General features: G+C 41.2%; 1 protein-coding gene across 6 annotated transcripts; it reads right to left on the reverse strand.

Annotated features, from left to right (window-relative positions):
- On the reverse strand, nucleotides 1–20,439 carry tmem237b (transmembrane protein 237b). 6 transcript variants are annotated; one of them, XM_060918751.1, is made up of 14 exons: nucleotides 20,266–20,439; nucleotides 20,088–20,141; nucleotides 10,736–10,764; nucleotides 10,613–10,626; nucleotides 6,799–6,879; nucleotides 5,842–5,970; nucleotides 5,636–5,735; nucleotides 5,399–5,559; nucleotides 1,502–1,628; nucleotides 1,187–1,378; nucleotides 1,020–1,093; nucleotides 845–932; nucleotides 632–753; nucleotides 1–545 (listed from the first exon to the last, which is right to left on the reverse strand). In XM_060918751.1, exons 1-14 carry the CDS (start codon nucleotides 20,284–20,286, stop codon nucleotides 481–483), a joined length of 1,257 nt encoding a protein of 418 aa, XP_060774734.1. In that variant the 5' UTR covers nucleotides 20,287–20,439; the 3' UTR covers nucleotides 1–480. The 6 variants fall into 6 exon arrangements, with proteins under 6 accessions (XP_060774734.1, XP_060774733.1, XP_060774735.1 ...); XM_060918750.1 differs by having other exon boundaries at nucleotides 10,736–10,767; XM_060918752.1 differs by having other exon boundaries at nucleotides 1,020–1,077; nucleotides 1,174–1,378; nucleotides 10,736–10,767.
- Nucleotides 20,440–20,760: the final 321 nt, after the last annotated feature.

A 20,760-nucleotide genomic window follows, 5' to 3' on the forward strand; every position in this document is an offset into this window, starting at 1 on the left:
TAAAGGGACAGACTTCTTTATTAAAAAAAAAAAAAAATTTGTTCAGGATATGCACTTTAACCATCTTGTACCTGGATGGAAGTGGTCAAAAAAATTCAGCAACCCAATATCAGACTGGCAAACAGTTATGCAAAACCTCTACAAGTAGTTATTTCTGTTAAAGAAGCAATACTAGCTGCTGAGGATGTACTTACTTTCCTCACAGGATATTACATCTGTTTATTTTTAATGGAGAAGTGATTGAAAGAGCTGATTTTCCTTGTATTCATGAATCTCACCTTTACCTGTAGGCACTGTATCAAAAATGTGAAGTTTGTTTGAATGTTAAGTCTAAAATTTGCATGGGATGTACTTTTTTTTTTGTACATGATTAAGTTGAAATAAACAGTGGTGCGAAGGAACTGTCCGAGCTCTTTGACCTAAGTCTAAATTTAGTAGCGTTCAATCTTCGTTTAGGAACATTTCATCCGTTGCTGCTGCTCAGGCAGCGATGCTTCCTTTCTCCGCCACACCGGGCTGTTCGATCTTCATTGCCATCAAGGAATCTGCATAAACAAACGAGGCATTTTTGTTGTCTGAGGTAATGCTACAGCTTCAGTTCTCTGAATTTTGTCACGTGGTGAGGACTTGCCTTCTGTGTAATCCACATCTGGGGAGGTGGACACTAGGACCCAGGCCAAGCCCACCAACAGCGTGACCACCAGATGTACTATGATCCAGGGATGCAGCACGCTGCGCTCTGAGCCAGGCAGCCTGACGGGGAAATGTGAAACGGAGTGCACGGCTGACGACAAATCTGCCTTTAATCAGCGAGCCATGAATGTGTATCATGCAGGAGGCTCACCATAATGAAGCGTTCACACTGTGGTAGAGATTAACGCGATCACTAGTCATCTGTTGGCTTAGAGACAGAACCAGTGCTGAGAAATATACTACAGAGAAGGGGGGAAAAAATACGCAAGTATTAGTGCAGAACTACACATGGTTTTATAAAAACCTCTGGAAAAGCAGAAACTCACAGAACGAGGCGAGCGCCACAGGATCGAGTGTGAGGAAACGCCTGACGGCAGTCGGTACCTGAGCGAGATTCACTCTAATTTAAACGTTAACAAAAAGAGAAGTCATTTCGTGAAACTTTCAGGGTGAAGTTTTCCCTTAAACGGATGTTCTCACCGCTGTGCTGTACCTGTCGAAGGCTGAAACGGTGCTCAGGGCCAGGAGGAAGTAAAAGAGGCACTGTGCAGGGTATGCCAGCATGTAGTACTGCTGCAGTAAGTTCGGCAGAGCGTTCATCTGATCTCCGGCCAAAATGTAGAGCACGATAATGTTCCAGACAGCATAACCAGCCAGAAAGCCATGAGAGAACAAACCGATCACTCTGTCGGAAAGGGACAAGGGAGGGGTGGGAAGGCTGTTTCAGTTACAGGTTGTAACATTTCATAACATGGAAAAGTTTAAGGGGGTGAATATTTATAGAAGGTGCTGCGCATCACAAACTCACCTGAACCCACGGTGTACTCTCACGGACACGTCTCTGGTGGTCCACGTGGACTGGACGTCCACGAAGTTGTGCACCGTCGGATTGCTGGTCCGAGGCCGATCTATATGCTCAGCTGGCTGAAAACGGCCTGAAACCGCACACGTGTTCTAGATTATACAGTGACTTGCAGAAATATTCACCCCCCTTGACATTTTCTACATTTTCCACTTAAGATTAGTATGTTGAATCTAAACAATACTGGGGAAAATCAAAATGAGATGGTCAGTGATGGCCTAGCTGACCCCGGCCCCATCTAGTCCAGAAAGAACGGTCTAAAATGGGCCGCAATAAATGTTGCAAGCTATACATACTATATAGAAGCTATATCCACCCGAGGAATACCTACCATTTTGCCAGAAAGAATCCAAAACGGCGAGGAATTGACTGAGAAGAAGCCATTTTTGTCGAACTGCTCATTACAGGAGAACTGAAGGCAAATTTTTTTTTATGATAAATTTTCATCTCATCTCATTATCTCTAGCCGCTTTATCCTGTTCTACAGGGTCGCAGGCAAGCTGGAGCCTATCCCAGCTGACTACGGGCGAAAGGCGGGGTACACCCTGGACAAGTCGCCAGGTCATCACAGGGCTGACACATAGACACAGACAACCATTCACACTCACATTCACACCTACGGTCAATTTAGAGTCACCAGTTAACCTAACCTGCATGTCTTTGGACTGTGGGGGAAACCGGAGCACCCGGAGGAAACCCACGCGGACACGGGGAGAACATGCAAACTCCGCACAGAAAGGCCCTCGCCGGCCACGGGGCTCGAACCTGGATCTTCTTGCTGTGAGGCGACAGCGCTAACCACTACACCACCGTGCCGCCATGATAAATTTTATTCCTCTCATTTTATTAAATACAGAAACGCATTTTTGATCGCTATTTTGTCGCTGCTGTAGCAAGTTCTGAGTGTTTGAAATATGCTGTGTAATATATCAGTCCGTATGTCAAGTCAATGGCCGTAAACGACATTCGTCGAGACCTGTGCGAGACATCGTAGGACGGAAGTAAAACGTACAGCGGAAATCAAAGTGCCAACGTTGTCAAAAGACGCGGGCGAGCCCTCTTTCGAATGCTGATGTAATCAAGCCGGAAGTTTTGTTTGTTTTGATGGCAATCGGGAAAGTTTGAAAAAAGTAGGCAGTAATTGTCATTTAAACTCGTTTTCATGCAATATTTCGTTTGGAAAACAGTTTTCAAAATGGCGGCGCGGACACGTTTCGAAGTCTCGTGAAGATCGTGCGGATAAGCGACGCCTGCCGTGGACCAAACGAACCACATTCAGCACGGCTAAAATCCGAATAGGCCGATAAGTATAATATTTAATTGCAGTTAGTTGCCAATACGAGTCACGATATAAGGTTACTAAAACCGAAAACGTAATTGAATAACACGTTAATTAAGAAATAAAGCAAGTTTAAAAATGACTTCAGTTCCCCTTTAAGGCTTAATTAGTCCATAACTTCATTAATAATTGTAATGAAGCAAATCTGGGCAGAAGTTATATGCACCCTCGGGACCCCTACCTTCATGCCAGAAAGAATCAAAACCGGTGAAGAATTGAGGGAGAAGAAGCCATGTGTGTGGAAACTGCTCATTAGGGATTGATTAATTACTCCATATCTTCAATTATATATTAATTGCAATTATGCAAATCTGGGTAGAAGTCATACTGTATGTATGGACCCCGGGTGACCGACCTTCCTGCCAAAAAGAATCAAAATCGGTGAAGAATTGAGACAGAAGAAGCGATTTTCGTGAAATGTGGACGATGCCGGACGGACGACAGACAACGCATGATGGCATAAACTCATCACCTGTCGGCCAGGTGAGCTAATAATGTGCAAAGTTATTGACAAAAAATAAAATAAAATAATATAAAATGGCATTATGAAGACCAAGGAATTATTAGAACAAATCTGAGACAGTCCTGGAAAAGTATCAGATAGTATCAGAGTTTACAGTGGTGCTTGAAAGTTTGAGAATCCTTTAGAATTTTCTATATTTCTGCATAAATATGACCTAAAACATCATCAGATTTTCACACAAGTCCTAAAAGTAGATAAAGAGAACCCAGTTAAACAAATGAGACAAAAATATTATACTTGGCCATTTATTTATTGAGGAAAATGATCCAGTATTACATATCTGTGAGTGGCAAAAGTATGTGAACCTTTGCTTTCAGTATCTGGTGTGACCCCCTTGTGCAGCAATAACTGCAACTAAACGTTTGCGGTAACTGTTGATCAGTCCTGCACACCGGCTTGGAGGAATTTTAGCCCATTCCTCCGTACAGAACAGCTTCAACTCTGGGATGTTGGTGGGTTTCCTCACATGAACTGCTCGCTTCAGGTCCTTCCACAACATTTCCATTGGATTAAGGTCAGGACTTTGACTTGGCCATTCCAAAACATTCACTTTATTCTTCTTTAACCATTCTTTGGTAGAACGACTTGTGTGCTTAGGGTCGTTGTCTTGCTGCATGACCCACCTTCTCTTGAGATTCAGTTCATGGACAGATGTCCTGACATTTTCCTTTAGAATTCGCTGGTATAATTCAGAATTCATTGTTCCATCAATGATGGCAAGCCGTCCTGGCCCAGATGCAGCAAAACAGGCCCAAACCATGATACTACCACCACCATGTTTCACAGATGGGATAAGGTTCTTATGCTGGAATGCAGTGTTTTCCTTTCTCCAAACATAACGCTTCTCATTGAAACCAAAAAGTTCTATTTTGGTCTCATCCGTCCACAAAACATTTTTCCAATAGCCTTCTGGCTTGTCCACGTGATCTTTAGCAAACTGCAGACGATCAGCAATGTTCTTTTTGGAGAGCAGTGGCTTTCTCCTTGCAACTCTGCCATGCACACCATTGTTGTTCAGTGTTCTCCTGATGGTGGACTTATGAACATTAACACTAGCCAATGTGAGAGAGGCCTTCACTTGCTTAGAAGTTACCCTGGGGTCCTTTGTGACTTCGCCGACTATTACATGCTTTGCTCTTGGAGTGATCTTTGTTGGTCGACCACTCCTGGGGAGGGTAACAGCAGTCTTGAATTTCCTCCATTTGTACAAAATCTGTCTGACTGTGGATTGGTGGAGTCCAAACTCTTTAGGGATGGTTTTGTAACCTTTTCCAGCCTGATCAGCATCAACAACGCTTTTTCTGAGGTCCTCAGAAATCTCCTTTGTTCGTGCCATGATATACTTCCACAAACATGCGTTGTGAAGATCAGACTTTGATAGATCCCTGTTCTTTAAATAAAACAGGGTGCCCACTCACACCTGATTGTCATCCCATTGATTGAAAACATCTGACTCGAATTTCACCTTCAAATTAACTGCTAATCCTAGAGGTTCACATACTTTTGCCACTCACAGATATGTAATATTGGATCATTTTCCTCAATAACTAAATGACCAAGTATAATATTTTTATCTCATTTGTTTAACTGGGTTCTCTTTATCTACTTTTAGGACTTGTGTGAAAATCTGATGATATTTTAGGTCATATTTATGCAGAAATATAGAAAATTCTGAAGGGTTCACAAACTTTCAAGCACCACTGTAGTTAAAAAAAAAATTTAATATTATAATCATAAAATTCTTTACATTAAAATATTAAACAGTGATAAGAACATGGCACAAATCCTGAGAAGAGGCTGTCTACCAAAACGACAGAGTTAATCCGAGAAGCAACAAAGAAACCAACAATTGCGTTCGACATGATGCTACTGCCACCATGCTTCACTGTGGGAATGGTGCTCTCAGCACGATTGAGCAAAATATATCTCGTCCCAGACCACCGGAAATGGATCTACATGGTCAGTACAAGTGTGAACGTACGTCCCCTCTCGATGAACACCTTGGCAACAGGCTGACTTTGACCCTGAGGAATGGAGAACAAGGCATGTTGGGGGATAGGAAGCTGAGCACCCGTGATGATGTCATCGTCTTCAACACCCAGGTCGTTATTCTGCTCCGTTTCTGTCACTTTTGTCTTTGTCCTGAAAAGACAAAGACAAGCGAATGAAGAAAAGTACACTGTATTAATAAATACAATAGCATTTTTCCATGACTCACTTCTTCTTTTTCTTCTTCGGTTTCTGTCTTGTTTCCTCATCCGAGTTCTGATCTACCATGTCGCCGTTCAGCACCAGGTTAGCCTGATCGCAGTCCTGATCTGACCAATCACAGCATGCCAGCATCCCCAAATGGATCAATCAACTAAAAACTGCATTTCACCTCATATACAATGACGTAATGCTATTTTGTGATTTGAGTCGCACCGACTGTCTCAGCTTTCTTCTTCTTTTTCTTCCTCTGCGGCAGGTTTTCAGGCGGCTCGGGAGCTAAACGGTCTCGGCTTTCTGATTGTCTCGGACTGGCCAGACCTCCCATTTCAATCCCCCCATCTCCTGAAGAGAAAGAGCCACATTTCAGTATACACCCGCTGTACGCTCCTTCAACAGGAGAGTCACATTTTGTCATCTTAAAGGGGCAGTTTGTAAAGTTTTTAAAAGTGCTTCTAGACCTGAATCAGTCATGTCATGTCATATTTCAAAAACACTTTCAAAAAATTGTTCCTCTTATACTGCCAACATTTTTCATTTCTGACTTATGAAATTAACCATATTTTTCTGGCCCAGAAATGAACTCTACCCTGCAGAGCTGTTCAGCTTTGCCTCTTTTTTCTTAAAATGGAACTAACTGAGTACATCCAACCTCAGGAGTAATTTGGTTAACGGAAAAACATGGAAGCTCGTCAGTGTTTTCATTACGACAACTTTAAAAAAAAAAAAAAATCACAAACTGCCGCTTTAAGATACTGCATCAAGTCATCTAACTCTCTCAGCTCTTCTATGACCATCATTTGAATCCTCCAGGATAATATTTGGTTTGGCTTCCTTCATATAGCTTAAATACAGAAATAACCCATCGATATCTCTGAACGCGCCTCTTCGCCTTTCGCAGCCGTGACCTCGTGATGGTTAAACATCTTCCAGTGTAAATTCTGACAGAAAATTTGGAAAGATTACAATAACTTTCAGGGGGAGATTTGCTACAGGTATCACCAGCCAATAAAATAAAGGTACTTAAGAATCCTTCACAGTTGTGCAGTGCATGCTGGGTAACGTACTGACACAATCATAATGTCAGTTCTTTATATAATCCTCGTTTTGTTTTGTTTGCCCACACCGTTTAAGAATGACTTAAGTTGAGTTGAGGATCTCATGTGATCTCACCTTGAGGAACCTCGGCTGCTTCCGTGCTCTCCTCCTGCTTGGCCGCCGCCTTCTTTTTCTTCTTTGGAACTGGCATCTCGTCTGGGGAAAAGGACAGCAAAGATGAACAAACCGCAGGATTTTGTTGATGGGTTCTATTTTTTGAGCTGGAAATTAAACCCAGTGTTGATGAAATGTCTCCACGTGCTGTTAATAAGAACATTTCGACTAACAGTAAATCCCAACACCCCATCATTGATTGATTAATTTCTTAAAACGGCGCATCCCTATGGAATCAATTTGTGCCAAAATGTTCATACAATACTTTTGAAATATCAAACAAAAACGACAAATCAAAATACAAAAAAAAGTCAATTTTTTTAGACTGGCAAACAAATTATTCGTGTAATCGTGCAAAATATCAGTCTATTATGGACTGGTACCAAAATCCAGCATTGTGACACCCAAAGGCATTTTTGAGACAAAGTCGGCAAACAGTCTTATTTTGTCAATTTGGGTGTGCCGAATTCAAATCTGCGCTCTATCTGACCTCTGTTGACCTCTAGAGGTCATTGAACTTTGGGCCTGTAACCGTCTCAGCTGAACCCAGTTTCTCAGCTTTCTAAGGAATGAAATGTACTAAAATGATTAATGAAGTTAGCAAATGGCCTTGTTTGTGAAATGTTTGGGTGCTGAATTCATTTTTCATTTGTAAAACGACATATGACCTCTGATAACCTCAAGGTCATTAAACTTGGCCTATAGGCCTATGCATTTAACGGCATTTTTAAACTGACTTTACTCCCCCAAAAAGAATATGAACAGACAAAAAACAAATAGAAAGGAACAAATACAACATTAAATGCCAGTCCATGTACATGTGACTTACTTTTCACAATGAGAATGCCTCGGCGATCACCTTACATAACATTGCATTACATTTAGCGGTTATTGTTTATACAAAGCTACTGAAAAAAGGACAGATTCAGCAGCATACAAAATGTGGGGGCGTACAGGGGATACAGGTTAATCAGGGTTAGTATATATGAGAGTTTTTTTCTTTCTTGTTTGTTTTTTGTTTTGTTTTAAACGGGGTAAAGCCTTTACAAAAAACAAACAACAAAGAAAAAACTCTCATATATACGAACCCTGATTAACCTGTATCCCCTGTACGCCCCCACATTTTGTATGCTGCTGAATCTGTCCTTTTTTCAGTAGCTTTGTATAAACAATAACCGCTAAATGTAATGCAAATGTTATGTAAGGTGATCGCCGAGGCATTCTCATTGTGAAAAGTAAGTCACATGTACATGGACTGGCATTTAATGTTGTATTTGTTCCTTTCTATTTGTTTTTTGTCTGTTCATATTCTTTTTGGGGGAGTAAAGTCAGTTTAAAAATGCCGTTAAATGCATAGGCCTATAGAGATCTTGCAGTCACGTGACCGGAAAGTACCCAACCACCATCTTGTCGGTCAAAAACACAGCTGAATACTGCTACACTCGTGTACAGAATGGATCAATTTCAACCGACAGACTACACGGCTCATTTTTCTAATGAACAGATAACTAGATATATGTCTAAAATAAACGATCTACAGATTTGTGACCCTTATGGCTTTCCGGACGGAGTTTTCACGACCGGATTTTGAACTGCCAGCGGAATACCCAGACGTGTATAATTACCTCATCAACTTTCCCTCGCTGTTCAGTGGTGAAGCACTGCGTGCCTATAAGTCTCTGGACAGTTTTCTTTACAGAAATTCAGGATTTGTCAGCGACTCAGATGTGGCATCTTGTAAACAAGAATCCTCATTGGATGGGTAAGTCACTTAAGTATTGAGTATAGCACTGACCAGCCGATTATAGAATAGAATAAGGTAATTCCAGCTGTAATTCCAAATCGTCCGTCTTGTTTACATGGATCTGGCGTTGGAGAGGTAGAGGCTTAGCAGTGGAGATTTGAGTGGCTGTTTTCTGAGCTTAGTCAACAGGCCGGCTCTGCAGCCTCACTTTTGCTTCCGCTCCCGGCGCCATCTCCTTCGCTTTGCTTCCGATAACAATCCACGGAGACCCCGCTGGTCTCGCTATCTCGTCCGGAATGTTGTGCATGTGATGGAAATCGCTACAAACCGTCATTTTCTGCTGGAAACCAATGTCCAGTAAGTCCATACGGTTGTAGTGGATATTGAAGTCCGGTACAGACAAACAACACGCAAAAACACACACAAAAAACATAAAAAACATGCACAGGTAGGGAGAGCTTGTAGCTGAAGCCGTTGTAGTAGAATTGTATATAGTTGGGTTTTCCAGAAGAAAAGGTAGAAGTAAAAGCAGAAGTAAAACCAGAAGTAGAAGGCGGAATATGGCATTTGACCGACAAGATGGCGTCTGTCACAATCTGGATCGGCTGTGACGTCACATGCAAGTGCTCCATAGGCCAAGTTTAATGACCTTAAGGTTATCAGAGGTCATATGTCGTTTTACAAATGAAAAATGAATTCAGCACCCAAACATTTCACAAACAAGGCCATTTGCTAACTTCATTAATCATTTTAGTACATTTCATTCCTTAGAAAGCTGAGAAACTGGGTTCAGCTGAGACGTTTACAGGCCCAAAGTTCAATGACCTCTAGAGGTCAACAGAGGTCAGATAGAGCTCGGCATATTGCAGATTTGAATTCGGCACACCCAAATTGACAAAATAAGACTGTTTGCCGACTTTGTCTCAAAAATGCCTTTAACTCCTTAAATAAGCACTTTTTTGAATTTTGGTACCAGTCTATTACTCTTCAGAAACCTTTTATTTTTGTTCCGGGTCTTTCTCAGTTTTGTTTGACGTAATTTATTTTGGTTGCGATTCCAGCTTTCTCGTTTGCGCTCCCTGACTTTTTGCTTGCAGTTTTGGCACAAACTTCACGTGTGGGTGGGCTGTCCAGGAATGCATTCCCATTGGGTAACTTGTGTTTGACTGACAGCTACGCTCAGCGATTCCCCCAGAGGCTGTTGCGGCCATTTCCTACTCGGATTCTGGCGGACTGTTTGACGAGTGACCGATCCATTGACGGTAAACAAGGATCGAGTGGACTTCAGTGGCGACTATGATATTGAATTAATTCAACAAAGTGTAAGTACGGGACAAATGTGTTGTATGTGTTGCAGTAGTACACATTATGCAAGTGTTTCGTGGCAAGTCAAATGTTAGACTTCGCTCCGCTACCCAATATAGTAGCTGTCTTGCTAATGTTAAACACGCCTGCATAATGTGTACTACTGCAACACATACAACACATTTGTCCCGTACTTACACTTTGTTGAATTAATTCAATATCATAGTCACCACTGAAGTCCACTCGATCCTTGTTTACCGTCAATGGATCGGTCACTCGTCAAACAGTCCGCCAGAATCCGAGTAGGGAATGGCTGAGCGTAGCTGTCAGTCAAACACAAGTTAGCCAATGGGAGCGCGTTCCTGGACAGCCCGCCCACACGTGAAGTTTGTGCCAAAACTGCAAGCAAAAAGTCAGGGAGCGCAAACGAGAAAGCTGGAATCGCAACCAAAATAAATTACGTCAAACAAAACTGAGAAAGACGCGGAACAAAAATAAAAGGTTTCTGAAGAGTAATAGACTGATATTTTGCACGATTACACGAATAATTTGTTAGCCAGTCTAAAAAAATTGACTTTTTTTGTATTTTGATTTGTCGTTCTTGTTTGATATTTCAAAAGTATTATATGAACATGTTGGCACAAAATTGATTCCATACATCCCTATGTGTTTTTATTCTGTACACAATGAACCAGTTTCACTCACTGATGATGATGATGTACTAACCTGCTGTAGCTTGGCTTGTTTCAGTGAAGGGCGATGCAAAAGTAGAGGGGAGACACAAAAAGATCAGGGCACCCAAAAAAAGAAAAAGAAAATGAACCTCTCACTGTTAACTCTGGTGCTTACCTTGGCAAAGACGACAATGCACGCGGTCCCTGCTAATCAAAAAAGGCGCAGTGTCACATTGTTGATTATATATTCACAAAACACAGAGGTATAAAAGGGGCAAACAGATGCACTTAGAGATCACAACACACACTCTTTAACCACTGGTTAGACACCAGACACCAGTATGTGATGTCTTCAGGAAACTCACCAGTCGTTTCTTTGCCATTCCTACGGTACCTAAGAATAACAGTGATAGTGACTTCACACACACGCAGGCGTGCACACGGATTAGTCCTGAGCTAAATCTGAGGCCAGGATTACACCGCTACTTACTCAAGAGTCGAGATTAATAAGCTTTACTTCACCTTTAAGTGATTTTTTTTTTTTTGACACACAGAGTTTACAAAGACAGTTGTAATTTGTTTTCTTCGACTCATCTCAGTCCTGACCCAAAGTGAAAGATTTAACCAAGGTCACTCAAGGGCATGTGACAAAAAAAAAGGTGTTTCGTAGGGCTGGCCAATATCATGATGTCATCATGTAATACACTTTTTCGAGTATCCTCTATCTGGTCAGGCATCAGCGCTTTTAGAGATTCGTTGTAAATTGTAACCGACTGGACATTCAAAATAATTTTAAATAAGTTGTTTGATTATCCCTCCCTTCTTCTCATATATATATATATATATATATATATATATATATATATATATATATATACACACACACACACACAACCCCGATTCCAAAAAAGTTGGGACAAAGTACAAACTGTAAATAAAAACGGAATGCAATAATTGACAAATCTCAAAAACTGATATTGTATTCACAATAGAACATAGACAACATATCAAATGTCGAAAGTGAGACATTTTGAAATTTCATGTCAAATATTGGCTCATTTGAAATTTCATGACAGCAACACATCTCAAAAAAGTTGGGACGGGGCAATAAGAGGCTGGAAAAGTTAAAGGTACAAAAAAGGAACAGCTGGAGGACCAAATTGCAACTCATTAGGTCAATTGGCAATAGGTCATTAACATGACTGGGTATAAAAAGAGCATCTTGGAGTGGCAGCGGCTCTCAGAAGTAAAGATGGGAAGAGGATCACCAATCCCCCTAATTCTGCGCCGACAAATAGTGGAGCAATATCAGAAAGGAGTTCGACAGTGTAAAATTGCAAAGAGTTTGAACATATCATCATCTACAGTGCATAATATCATCAAAAGATTCAGAGAATCTGGAAGAATCTCTGTGCGTAAGGGTCAAGGCCGGAAAACCATACTGGGTGCCCGTGATCTTCGGGCCCTTAGACGGCACTGCATCACATACAGGCATGCTTCTGTATTGGAAATCACAAAATGGGCTCAGGAATATTTCCAGAGAACATTATCTGTGAACACGATTCACCGCGCCATCCGCCGTTGCCAGCTAAAACTCTATAGTTCAAAGAAGAAGCCGTATCTAAACATGATCCAGAAGCGCAGATGTCTTCTCTGGGCCAAGGCTCATTTAAAATGGACTGTGGCAAAGTGGAAAACTGTTCTGTGGTCAGACGAATCAAAATTTGAAGTTCTTTATGGAAATCAGGGACGCCGTGTCATTCGGACTAAAGAGGAGAAGGACGACCCGAGTTGTTATCAGCGCTCAGTTCAGAAGCCTGCATCTCTGATGGTATGGGGTTGCATTAGTGCGTGTGGCATGGGCAGCTTACACATCTGGAAAGACACCATCAATGCTGAAAGGTATATCCAGGTTCTAGAGCAACATATGCTCCCATCCAGACGACGTCTCTTTCAGGGAAGACCTTGCATTTTCCAACATGACAATGCCAAACCACATACTGCATCAATTACAGCATCATGGCTGCGTAGAAGAAGGGTCCAGGTACTGAACCGGCCAGCCTGCAGTCCAGATCTTTCACCCATAGAAAACATTTGGCGCATCATAAAACGGAAGATACGACAAAAAAGACCTAAGACAGTTGAGCAACTAGAATCCTACATTAGACAAGAATGGGTTAACATTCCTATCCCTAAACTTGAGCAACTTGTCTCCTCAGTCCCCAGACGTTTACAGACTGTTGTAAAGAGAAAAGGGGATGTCTCACAGTGGTAAACATGGCCTTGTCCCAACTTTTTTGAGATGTGTTGTTGTCATGAAATTTAAAATCACCTAATTTTTCTCTTTAAATGATACATTTTCTCAGTTTAAACATTTGATGTGTCATCTATGTTCTATTCTGAATAAAATATGGAATTTTGAAACTTCCACATCATTGCATTCTGTTTTTATTTACAATTTGTACTTTGTCCCAACTTTTTTGGAATCGGGGTTGTGTGTGTATATATATATATATATATTTATTTATTTATTTTATTTTTAAAACACATCCAGGACATGGAGAACCAAAACCGTGGCACAAATCTCTGTATGCCACTCAGGAGGAAATTGATTAATTGTTTTGATAAATTTGAGGACTTTTTGTTTGTGAATGTGTCTATATAATAAAAAATATAATAACACAGTTTGACTTGAAGATATGAAGTTTATCTTCAGGTGTTGAAAAACTCGCATTTTTCATACGAAATGCATCATGGATCTGAGTTAAATGTTTAAATAATATTGGCTAGCTTTTTTTCATGGTATATCAGATATATTCCATTCAGCTAGCATGATATTGAACAAGTTGAAGACGAGCAGCTGAATGGAATATATCTGACAGACCACGAAACAAAGCCAGCCAATATTATTATTATTATTATTATTATTATCCATACGCATTCCTTTCGGGTGTTCAACGCGTCTTTCTCTTTCAAAATTCTCTCAAAATCTTCCGTATTTAACGACGCAAACCTGGCGGCCATGTTTTTTTACAAACTGTCCCAGTCGCTCGCTAGCACAGAAGTTTTACATCTCTGACATGTGATGTCATGTTGTCTTGACAACCATGCAATATCGTAAACCATACTCAACGCTCATTCTCCATTGGGTAGAGTGATGTAATACACGTAGGATAAGCGATACGCTAACAATATTGCATGCTATTGGACCAAATGAATGAAACCCGCTAGAAGGGAACAGAACACGTTTTTATTCCATCAAAAAAGTGTCCTGTATGGATAATAATTCCTGATATTTCACTCCGATGATGTCATTCCCAGCGTTTTCCCGCTGACTAGACGCGCGTTGTCAAAATGGCGAACCAGTTCAAAATTTTAATTCTTTTGATTGACTTGCCTATTTTTTTTTTTTAAATGTGTCCATATACAGTGGGGAAAATAAGTATTTGATCCACTGCCGATTTTGCAAGTTTTCCCACTTACAAAGAATGGAAAGGTCTGTAATTTTTATCGTAGGTACACTTCAACTCAGAGACAGAATCTTAAAAAAAAATCCATAAAATCACATTGTATGATTTTTAAATAATTAATTTGCATTTTATTGCATGAAATAAGTATTTGATCACGTATCAACCAGCAAGAATTCTGGCTCTCACAGACCTGTTAGTTTTTCTTTAAGAAGCCCTCCCATTCTCCACTCATTACCTGTTTGAAGAGATCAAACTGCACCTGTTTGAACTCGTTACCTGTATAAAAGACACCTGTCCACACAATCGGTCAATCAGACTCCAACCTCTCCACCATGGGCAAGACCAAAGAGCTGTCTTAGGACACCAGGGACAAAATTGTAGACCTGCACAACTGTTGGCGCAATTATTAGAAAATGGAAGAAACTCAAGATGACTGTCAGTCTCTCTCAGTCTGGGGCTCCATGCAAGATCTCGCCTCGTGGAGTATCAACGATCATGAGAAAGGTGACGGATCAGCCCAGAACTACACGGGAGGACCTGGTCAATGATCTGAAGAGAGCTGGGACTACAGTCTCAAAGGGTGTTTTCACACTTGGTCCCTTTCAGCCATCTAACCGAACTCAGATCGATGACTCGGCATTTTTTGCACATATGTGAACACTCCAACCGTACCCAGACCCCTTTAAAGCGAACCGAACTGAGACCACCTCAGGAGGTGGTCTCAGTACGGTTCGCCTAATCTGCGCATTGTGAACAAAAAGCACACCGGGTTCACTTCGCCATTTTCACTGTAGTTTGACCTTCTTCGTTTGCCGTAGTTGGTCACGTGACTGTAGCAGGGAAACTCAACTTCCTTTTGGAACTTACCACAGCCGCTGGAATAAATTTATTTTCCTTAATCCGCACTATTTTGATCAAAGAATACAGCAGGGCAAGCATGGCAGCAGACATTTTGATTCAAGAGAAAATTACCCAGAATTCCGTGCACTGGGGCCTGAGGGCTCTAGAGGACCTGGTGTGAACAGAAAGAGGACTGAGGCCCCATCAAAGCTTAACTGGACCAGAAAGAGAACCCAGTCTTCTTTGTAATAAATTCACAGTGTGAACACAAAAAGAACTGAGTTTTTTTTTCTGTTGGTCCACTTTTTGGTCCACTTAAAGAGGACTGAGTCTGGTTCCTTTAAAGGGGACCAGGGCCCTGTACTACGAACGGAGGTTAACCTACCCAGAAGTAACCCAGGGTTCCCCTGCTAAACCGGGGTTGACAAAACCTGGTTATCTTGTTTGGGGTTAAACGGTACTACGACGCCAGTTATGAAGTTGATTTGTTGAACCTGGTTTAACCTAATCAGGGTTAATGCGCGTTCACGTTAAAGGGGAGGTTATCAGCGCAAATCCCCACTGTTCACAATGGCACGGTCGCCGTACTTCACGGAGGAAGAATGCGCTGTCATAATGCAAAGCTACGAGGAGTTCAAGACAACATTAAGAGCAAAATCTAACACAGCGGCTGCCAATAAGGAGCGGCAAGCATGTTGGCAATGAATTGCCGATCGGGTAAATGCGCAAGTACATTCTCCCTTCTACATGTTCCAGAACAGAAGTATAGGATGAGAGAAAGCTTCATGATCAATCACAAGTCACAGAAAATGGTCCTTCGACGTGGCCCCAGTCATATATAGCTTGTTTAATGTCCGAAAAATCCTGAATAAAATTTGGCATGGTAAATTCATGGAGTAGCCTACTTAAGCTGATATGTGCACAGAGTCACATGAATTAGGATCAGTCCCTTTGACTAAGTTGGTGTATGTCCTGTGAACATTTCAGAGGCAACAGCAGTGCCAAACGCACCTGGCAACAGGTGAAAATGAAATATAAAAACATCATTCATAATGGGGTGTGTGTGTGTGTGTGTCGTTCTTTTTCTGTACTGTTTCAGATGAAAAAGCTTTTGCCCAAGGACAAGAAGTAGGCTAAACAGCATTTGCCTTTTATTTATTCAAGTTTTATCTGTTTGCCTAATAGTTCAAATTGTTTTGTATATAGTTTATAATGTAGTTGTGTGATATTAATGATAATATTGTGGGAAAACTACTTTGCACGGACGTTCATTTAATTTATTCTATTGTCATTTTGTTTGTTCTATTTTTATGTATTTTATTTATTTCTCTGTCTAGTTGTATCTATTTTTCTAATATATTTTTTGCATTAATTGTTTTTTCCTATTAAAATAATCTTGTGTTTTTGTTATAACTTTATCTATTTATCTGACTGTTTAGTTGTATCCATTTTTGTTACAATTTCAATATTTTTAATATGTTTTTTTCTATTAAAATGTTCTTGTTATATTTATTGTAGTTGTATCTATTTTATATCTCAGACTTAAATATTTTTGTAAAACAAGTGTTTTTCTATAAAATATTCTTGCGTTCTTGATAACTATGTTCTTGAGTGGGTTCTTTTTTTTTTTTTACAGAAAAGCCGTTCTGCATGGACATTCATTGAAGCCCTCATTGTTTTTTAATGCTTAGTTATGAACGTTTAGGGGTTACAATAATGTAAGTCTAGGTTGCTTTATATAAAAGGTATGTCCAGAAATATTGATGTCACTGTCTAAGCAGAGGGATCTGGCTTCTTTAGACGCTGTCTTCTTAAAACTGAATAAATATTTAAAAAGAGCCAAATGAGCCAGTCTTTTGAACGGCTCTTTTCAAAGAACGAATAAGAGCGGATCCCATCAAAGAGCCATAAATCCCATCTCTAATCTGCGCTCCGATATCGCACGGGTCATCCAGGTACGCTGGCATTGTCTCTAGAGGAAATGTCGGTGGAGAGGTGGTGTTTAAAAAGGGTGTGGTTAATCGGAAACCTCGGGTTAACCAAGAATATAACCTGAGACGAGCAGGTTTGAGATGCAGCGTAAGTTGCCATGGCAGCATACCTCGGTTTGAACATAGCCAACTTTCGTAGTATGGGTTAATCGGGAAGTTACGCTGCACGTGATCAAGTTACTCTCGAAGTTACCCTGGTAAGCCAGAAAACCCGCTTCGTAGTACAGGGCCCAGGTGTGAAAACACCCAAAGATTACCATTAGTACCACACTACGCCGTCATGGATTAAAATCCTGCAGCACGCGCAAGGTCCCCCTGCTTAAGCCAGCACATGTCCAGGCCCATCTGAAGTTTGCCAATGACCATCTGGATGATCCAGAGGAGGCACGGGAGGTGGTCATGTGGTCAGACGAGACCAAAATAGAGCTATGTGGTATAAACTCCACTTGCCGTGTTTGGAGGAAGAAGGATGAGTACAACCCCAAGAACACCATCCCAACCGTGAAGCAAGGGGGTGCTTTTCTGCAAAGGGGACAGGATGACTGCACCGTATTGAGGGGAGGATGGATGGGGCAATGTATCGCGAGATTTTAGGCAACAACCTCCTTTCCTCAGTAAGAGCATTGAAGATGGGTCGTGGCTGGGTCTTCCAGCATGACAATGACCCGAAACACACAGCCAGGGCAACTAAGGAGTGGCTCCGTAAGAAGCATTTCAAGGTCCTGGAGTGGCCTAGCCAGTCTCCAGACCTGAACCCAATCAAAAATCTTTGGAGGGAGCTGAAACTCCGTGTTGCCCAGCGACAGCCCCGAAACCTGAAAGATCTGGAGAAGGCAACAACCTGGAGGAGTATGGAGGAGTGGGCCAAAATCCCTGCTGCAGTGTGTGCAAACCTGGTCAAGAACTACAGGAAACGTCTGACCTCTGTAACTGTAAACAAAGGTTTCTGTACCAAATATTAACTTCTGTTTTTCTATTGTATCAAATACTTATTTCATGCAATAAAATGCAAATTATTTAAAAATCATACAATGTGATTTTCTGGATTTTTTATTTTTTTAAGATTCTGTCTCAGAGTTGAAGTGTAACTACGATAAAAATTACAGACCTCTCCATTCTTTGTAAGTGGGAAAACTTGCAAAATCGGCAGTGGATCAAATACTTATTTTCCCCACTGTAATATAAAGAACATTACATGCCGTGAAGATATGAAGTTTATCTTCTCGTGTTGAAAAATACGTTCACCACTCGAAGATTAAGTTCATATCCCTGTGCAACTGTGTAATATCCTCTTTTATATAAAATACATTTCTTTGATGATATTGTGATACGTGGTGAAAGTAGAAAGGAGGTTGAGTCGGGTTTGGAGAGATGGAGGTATGCACTGGAACGAAGAGGAATGAAGGTGAGCAGTAGCAAAACAGAATACATGTGCATCAATGAGAATGGGGATGAGAGTGTAGTGAAGATGCAAGGAGTAGACATAAAGAAAGCTGGTGAATTCAAGTACCTGGGGTCAACTGTGCAGGAAAATGGGGGCTGCGATAGTGAGATGAGAAAGAGAGTGCAGGCAGGGTGGAGCAGTTGGAGAAGGATTTCAGGAGTCAGTTGTGGTAGGAAAGTCCCAGCAAAAGTGAAAGGTAAGATGTAGAAGACAGTAGTGAGAGCAGCTGTGATGTATGGATTGGAGACTGTAGCCTTAACGAAGAGACAGGAGGCAAAGTTGGAGGTGGTGGAGTTGAGGATGTTAAGGTTTGCGATGGGAGGTTGGACAGGATAAGGAACGAGCACGAGAGCTTGGGAATGAAGCTAAGAGAGATGAGACTGAGATGGTACGGGCACATCCTGAGAAGAGATGCAGAGCATGTTGGAAGGAGAATGTTGAGGATGGAGCTGCCAGGCAAACGAAAACGAGGAAGGCCAAAGAAGAGATATATGGATGTGGTGAGAGAGGACATGAAAGTGGCAGGTGTGGTAGAGAAGGATGCGGAAGACAGGGAGCAATGGAGACGAAAAATCCGCTGTGGCGACCCCTAATCGGGAGCAGCCAAAAGAACAAGAAGATATAAAATTAATTTCTGAGCCTATAGTGGCTCTTTCGGGCACTTTATTAGCAAAACTTCAACTTTTTAGCTTTTTTTTTTTTTATATCAGTGAGGCGGCACAGTGGTGTAGTGGTTAGCGCTGTCGCCTCACAGCAAGAAGGTCCGAGTTCGAGCCCTGTGGCCGGCGAGGGCGTTTCTGTGCGGAGTTTGCATGTTCTCCCCGTGTCCGCGTGGGTTTCCTCCGGGTGCTCTGGTTTCCCCCACAGTCCAAAGACATGCAGGTTAGGTTAACTGGTGACTCTAAATTGACCGTAGGTGTGAATGTGAGTGTGAATGGTTGTCTGTGTCTATGTGTCAGCCCTGTGATGACCTGGCGACTTGTCCAGGGTGTACCCCGCCTTTCGCCCGTAGTCAGCTGGGATAGGCTCCAGCTTGCCTGCGACCCTGTAGGACAGGATAAAGCGGCTACAGATAATGAGATGAGACTCATCAATGCTTAGGAACTCTGGACTAGTGATGTCTCGCTTGTGAAGGAGTCGACTCTGAGTCGGCTCTTTCAGATCAACAGATTCTGTGACGTTCTCACTTCTATTATGAAAATATAACAGCACTCATGATTCTCTAATGCTGTTAATTACATAATCGGGGGAAAAAACAAACAACAAAACCAATTAACATTGATTTATTTGACAAAACAAAAATATCGAACCAGTTCGAGCAAGAATAGTGTTTATCTTATTCAGGTTCTACTTTAATCGAAGTTAAGTGCAGACTAGGCAATGAAGAAATGCATGTTGTGTTAGAGAGTTTATTTTTTTTATGGTTTGTTTGTTTTTTTTTTAAAAGAAACTGATAAGAAACCTTTTAGAAGGCGAAAGAGTCGGCTCTTCCTGGGGAGCTGAACCGACTGGACTGATTCACTGAAGAGTCGAAATCATCACTCGACTCAGACTCGTGATTCAAACACGAGAATCCAACTCCTGATTTGACTCCTGAACAAGCCTGACTTATTCAGTTTCAGCTGGAGGTTTACTCAGTTTTAGTGTATTTTTCATGCTATAAATCATCACAAATTCTAGTCAATAGTAATAACAACGTAAATCAGCTCAATCTGGCAACCGGTTTTCCAGCCTTCTGTAGAGAACTATAAAAAACAGCCCTTAACATGCAATTTAACTTACTTTCTGTACGTGTGAAATTGGTGGGAGGTCTCTTCTTCTTCTTGTGCTGTAAACCTGCGTTATATAAAGTGTATAAACATATAAATTATCTTTAAAAAAAATTGAGTAATTAGCGTACTTACAACATCAAGCTAACTAGCAAGCTAACGAACATCCCTGTATCTTCTTACCCCCTTACCTTTTCATCGTCGGTGTCCATTGTCTTTTTTTTTTTAAATAAAATATAATTATGACACCCTTGCCAACTCGTAAACGTCAGCTTTTCATCTATTGTGGATATTAATAAAACTGACAGGACTAAAAAATTAAAAATAAAACCGCAGTGTTTAGCCTTCCTGAGGCCAAGTCTCAAATACATCCATATAATATGTATCGTGCACTAGATATGACGTAAACATACGTTAATTCATGCCCTACGTAGTGCACTTCTGATCCGTTTGGAACGAGGCCGTGGTGGTGTTTGTTTCCACTAGATACCGAACGTCACTTCCGTGTCACGTGACGTCTGTTGAAGCTTGTGTTAGAAATGTGCTACACAAGTTCCTAAATGTTTATAGTCGATTATATGTAATATATGCAATAAAACTGTGTATATTTGTGTAAAATGATACAGTAGTTTAATCTACAAAAATTCAGCAATTATAAATGTAAGAAACATTAAAATAAGGGACAT

The sequence above is a fragment of the Neoarius graeffei genome, chromosome 4, assembly GCF_027579695.1.
Source record: "Neoarius graeffei isolate fNeoGra1 chromosome 4, fNeoGra1.pri, whole genome shotgun sequence".
In the NCBI taxonomy this organism is placed as follows: Eukaryota; Metazoa; Chordata; class Actinopteri; order Siluriformes; family Ariidae; genus Neoarius; species Neoarius graeffei.

Bases quoted from the DNA above. Each gene is read 5' to 3' on its own strand.
- tmem237b (XM_060918750.1), bottom strand. From the start codon at position 20,286: ATGGACACCGACGATGAAAAG. The intron at 5,560-5,635 runs GTGAGTCATGGA...TTGTCTTTTCAG, and splicing joins CCGAAGAAGAAAAAGAAGAA to GACAAAGACAAAAGTGACAG. The intron at 546-631 runs GCAAGTCCTCAC...TTGTTTATGCAG, and splicing joins AGATGTGGATTACACAGAAG to ATTCCTTGATGGCAATGAAG.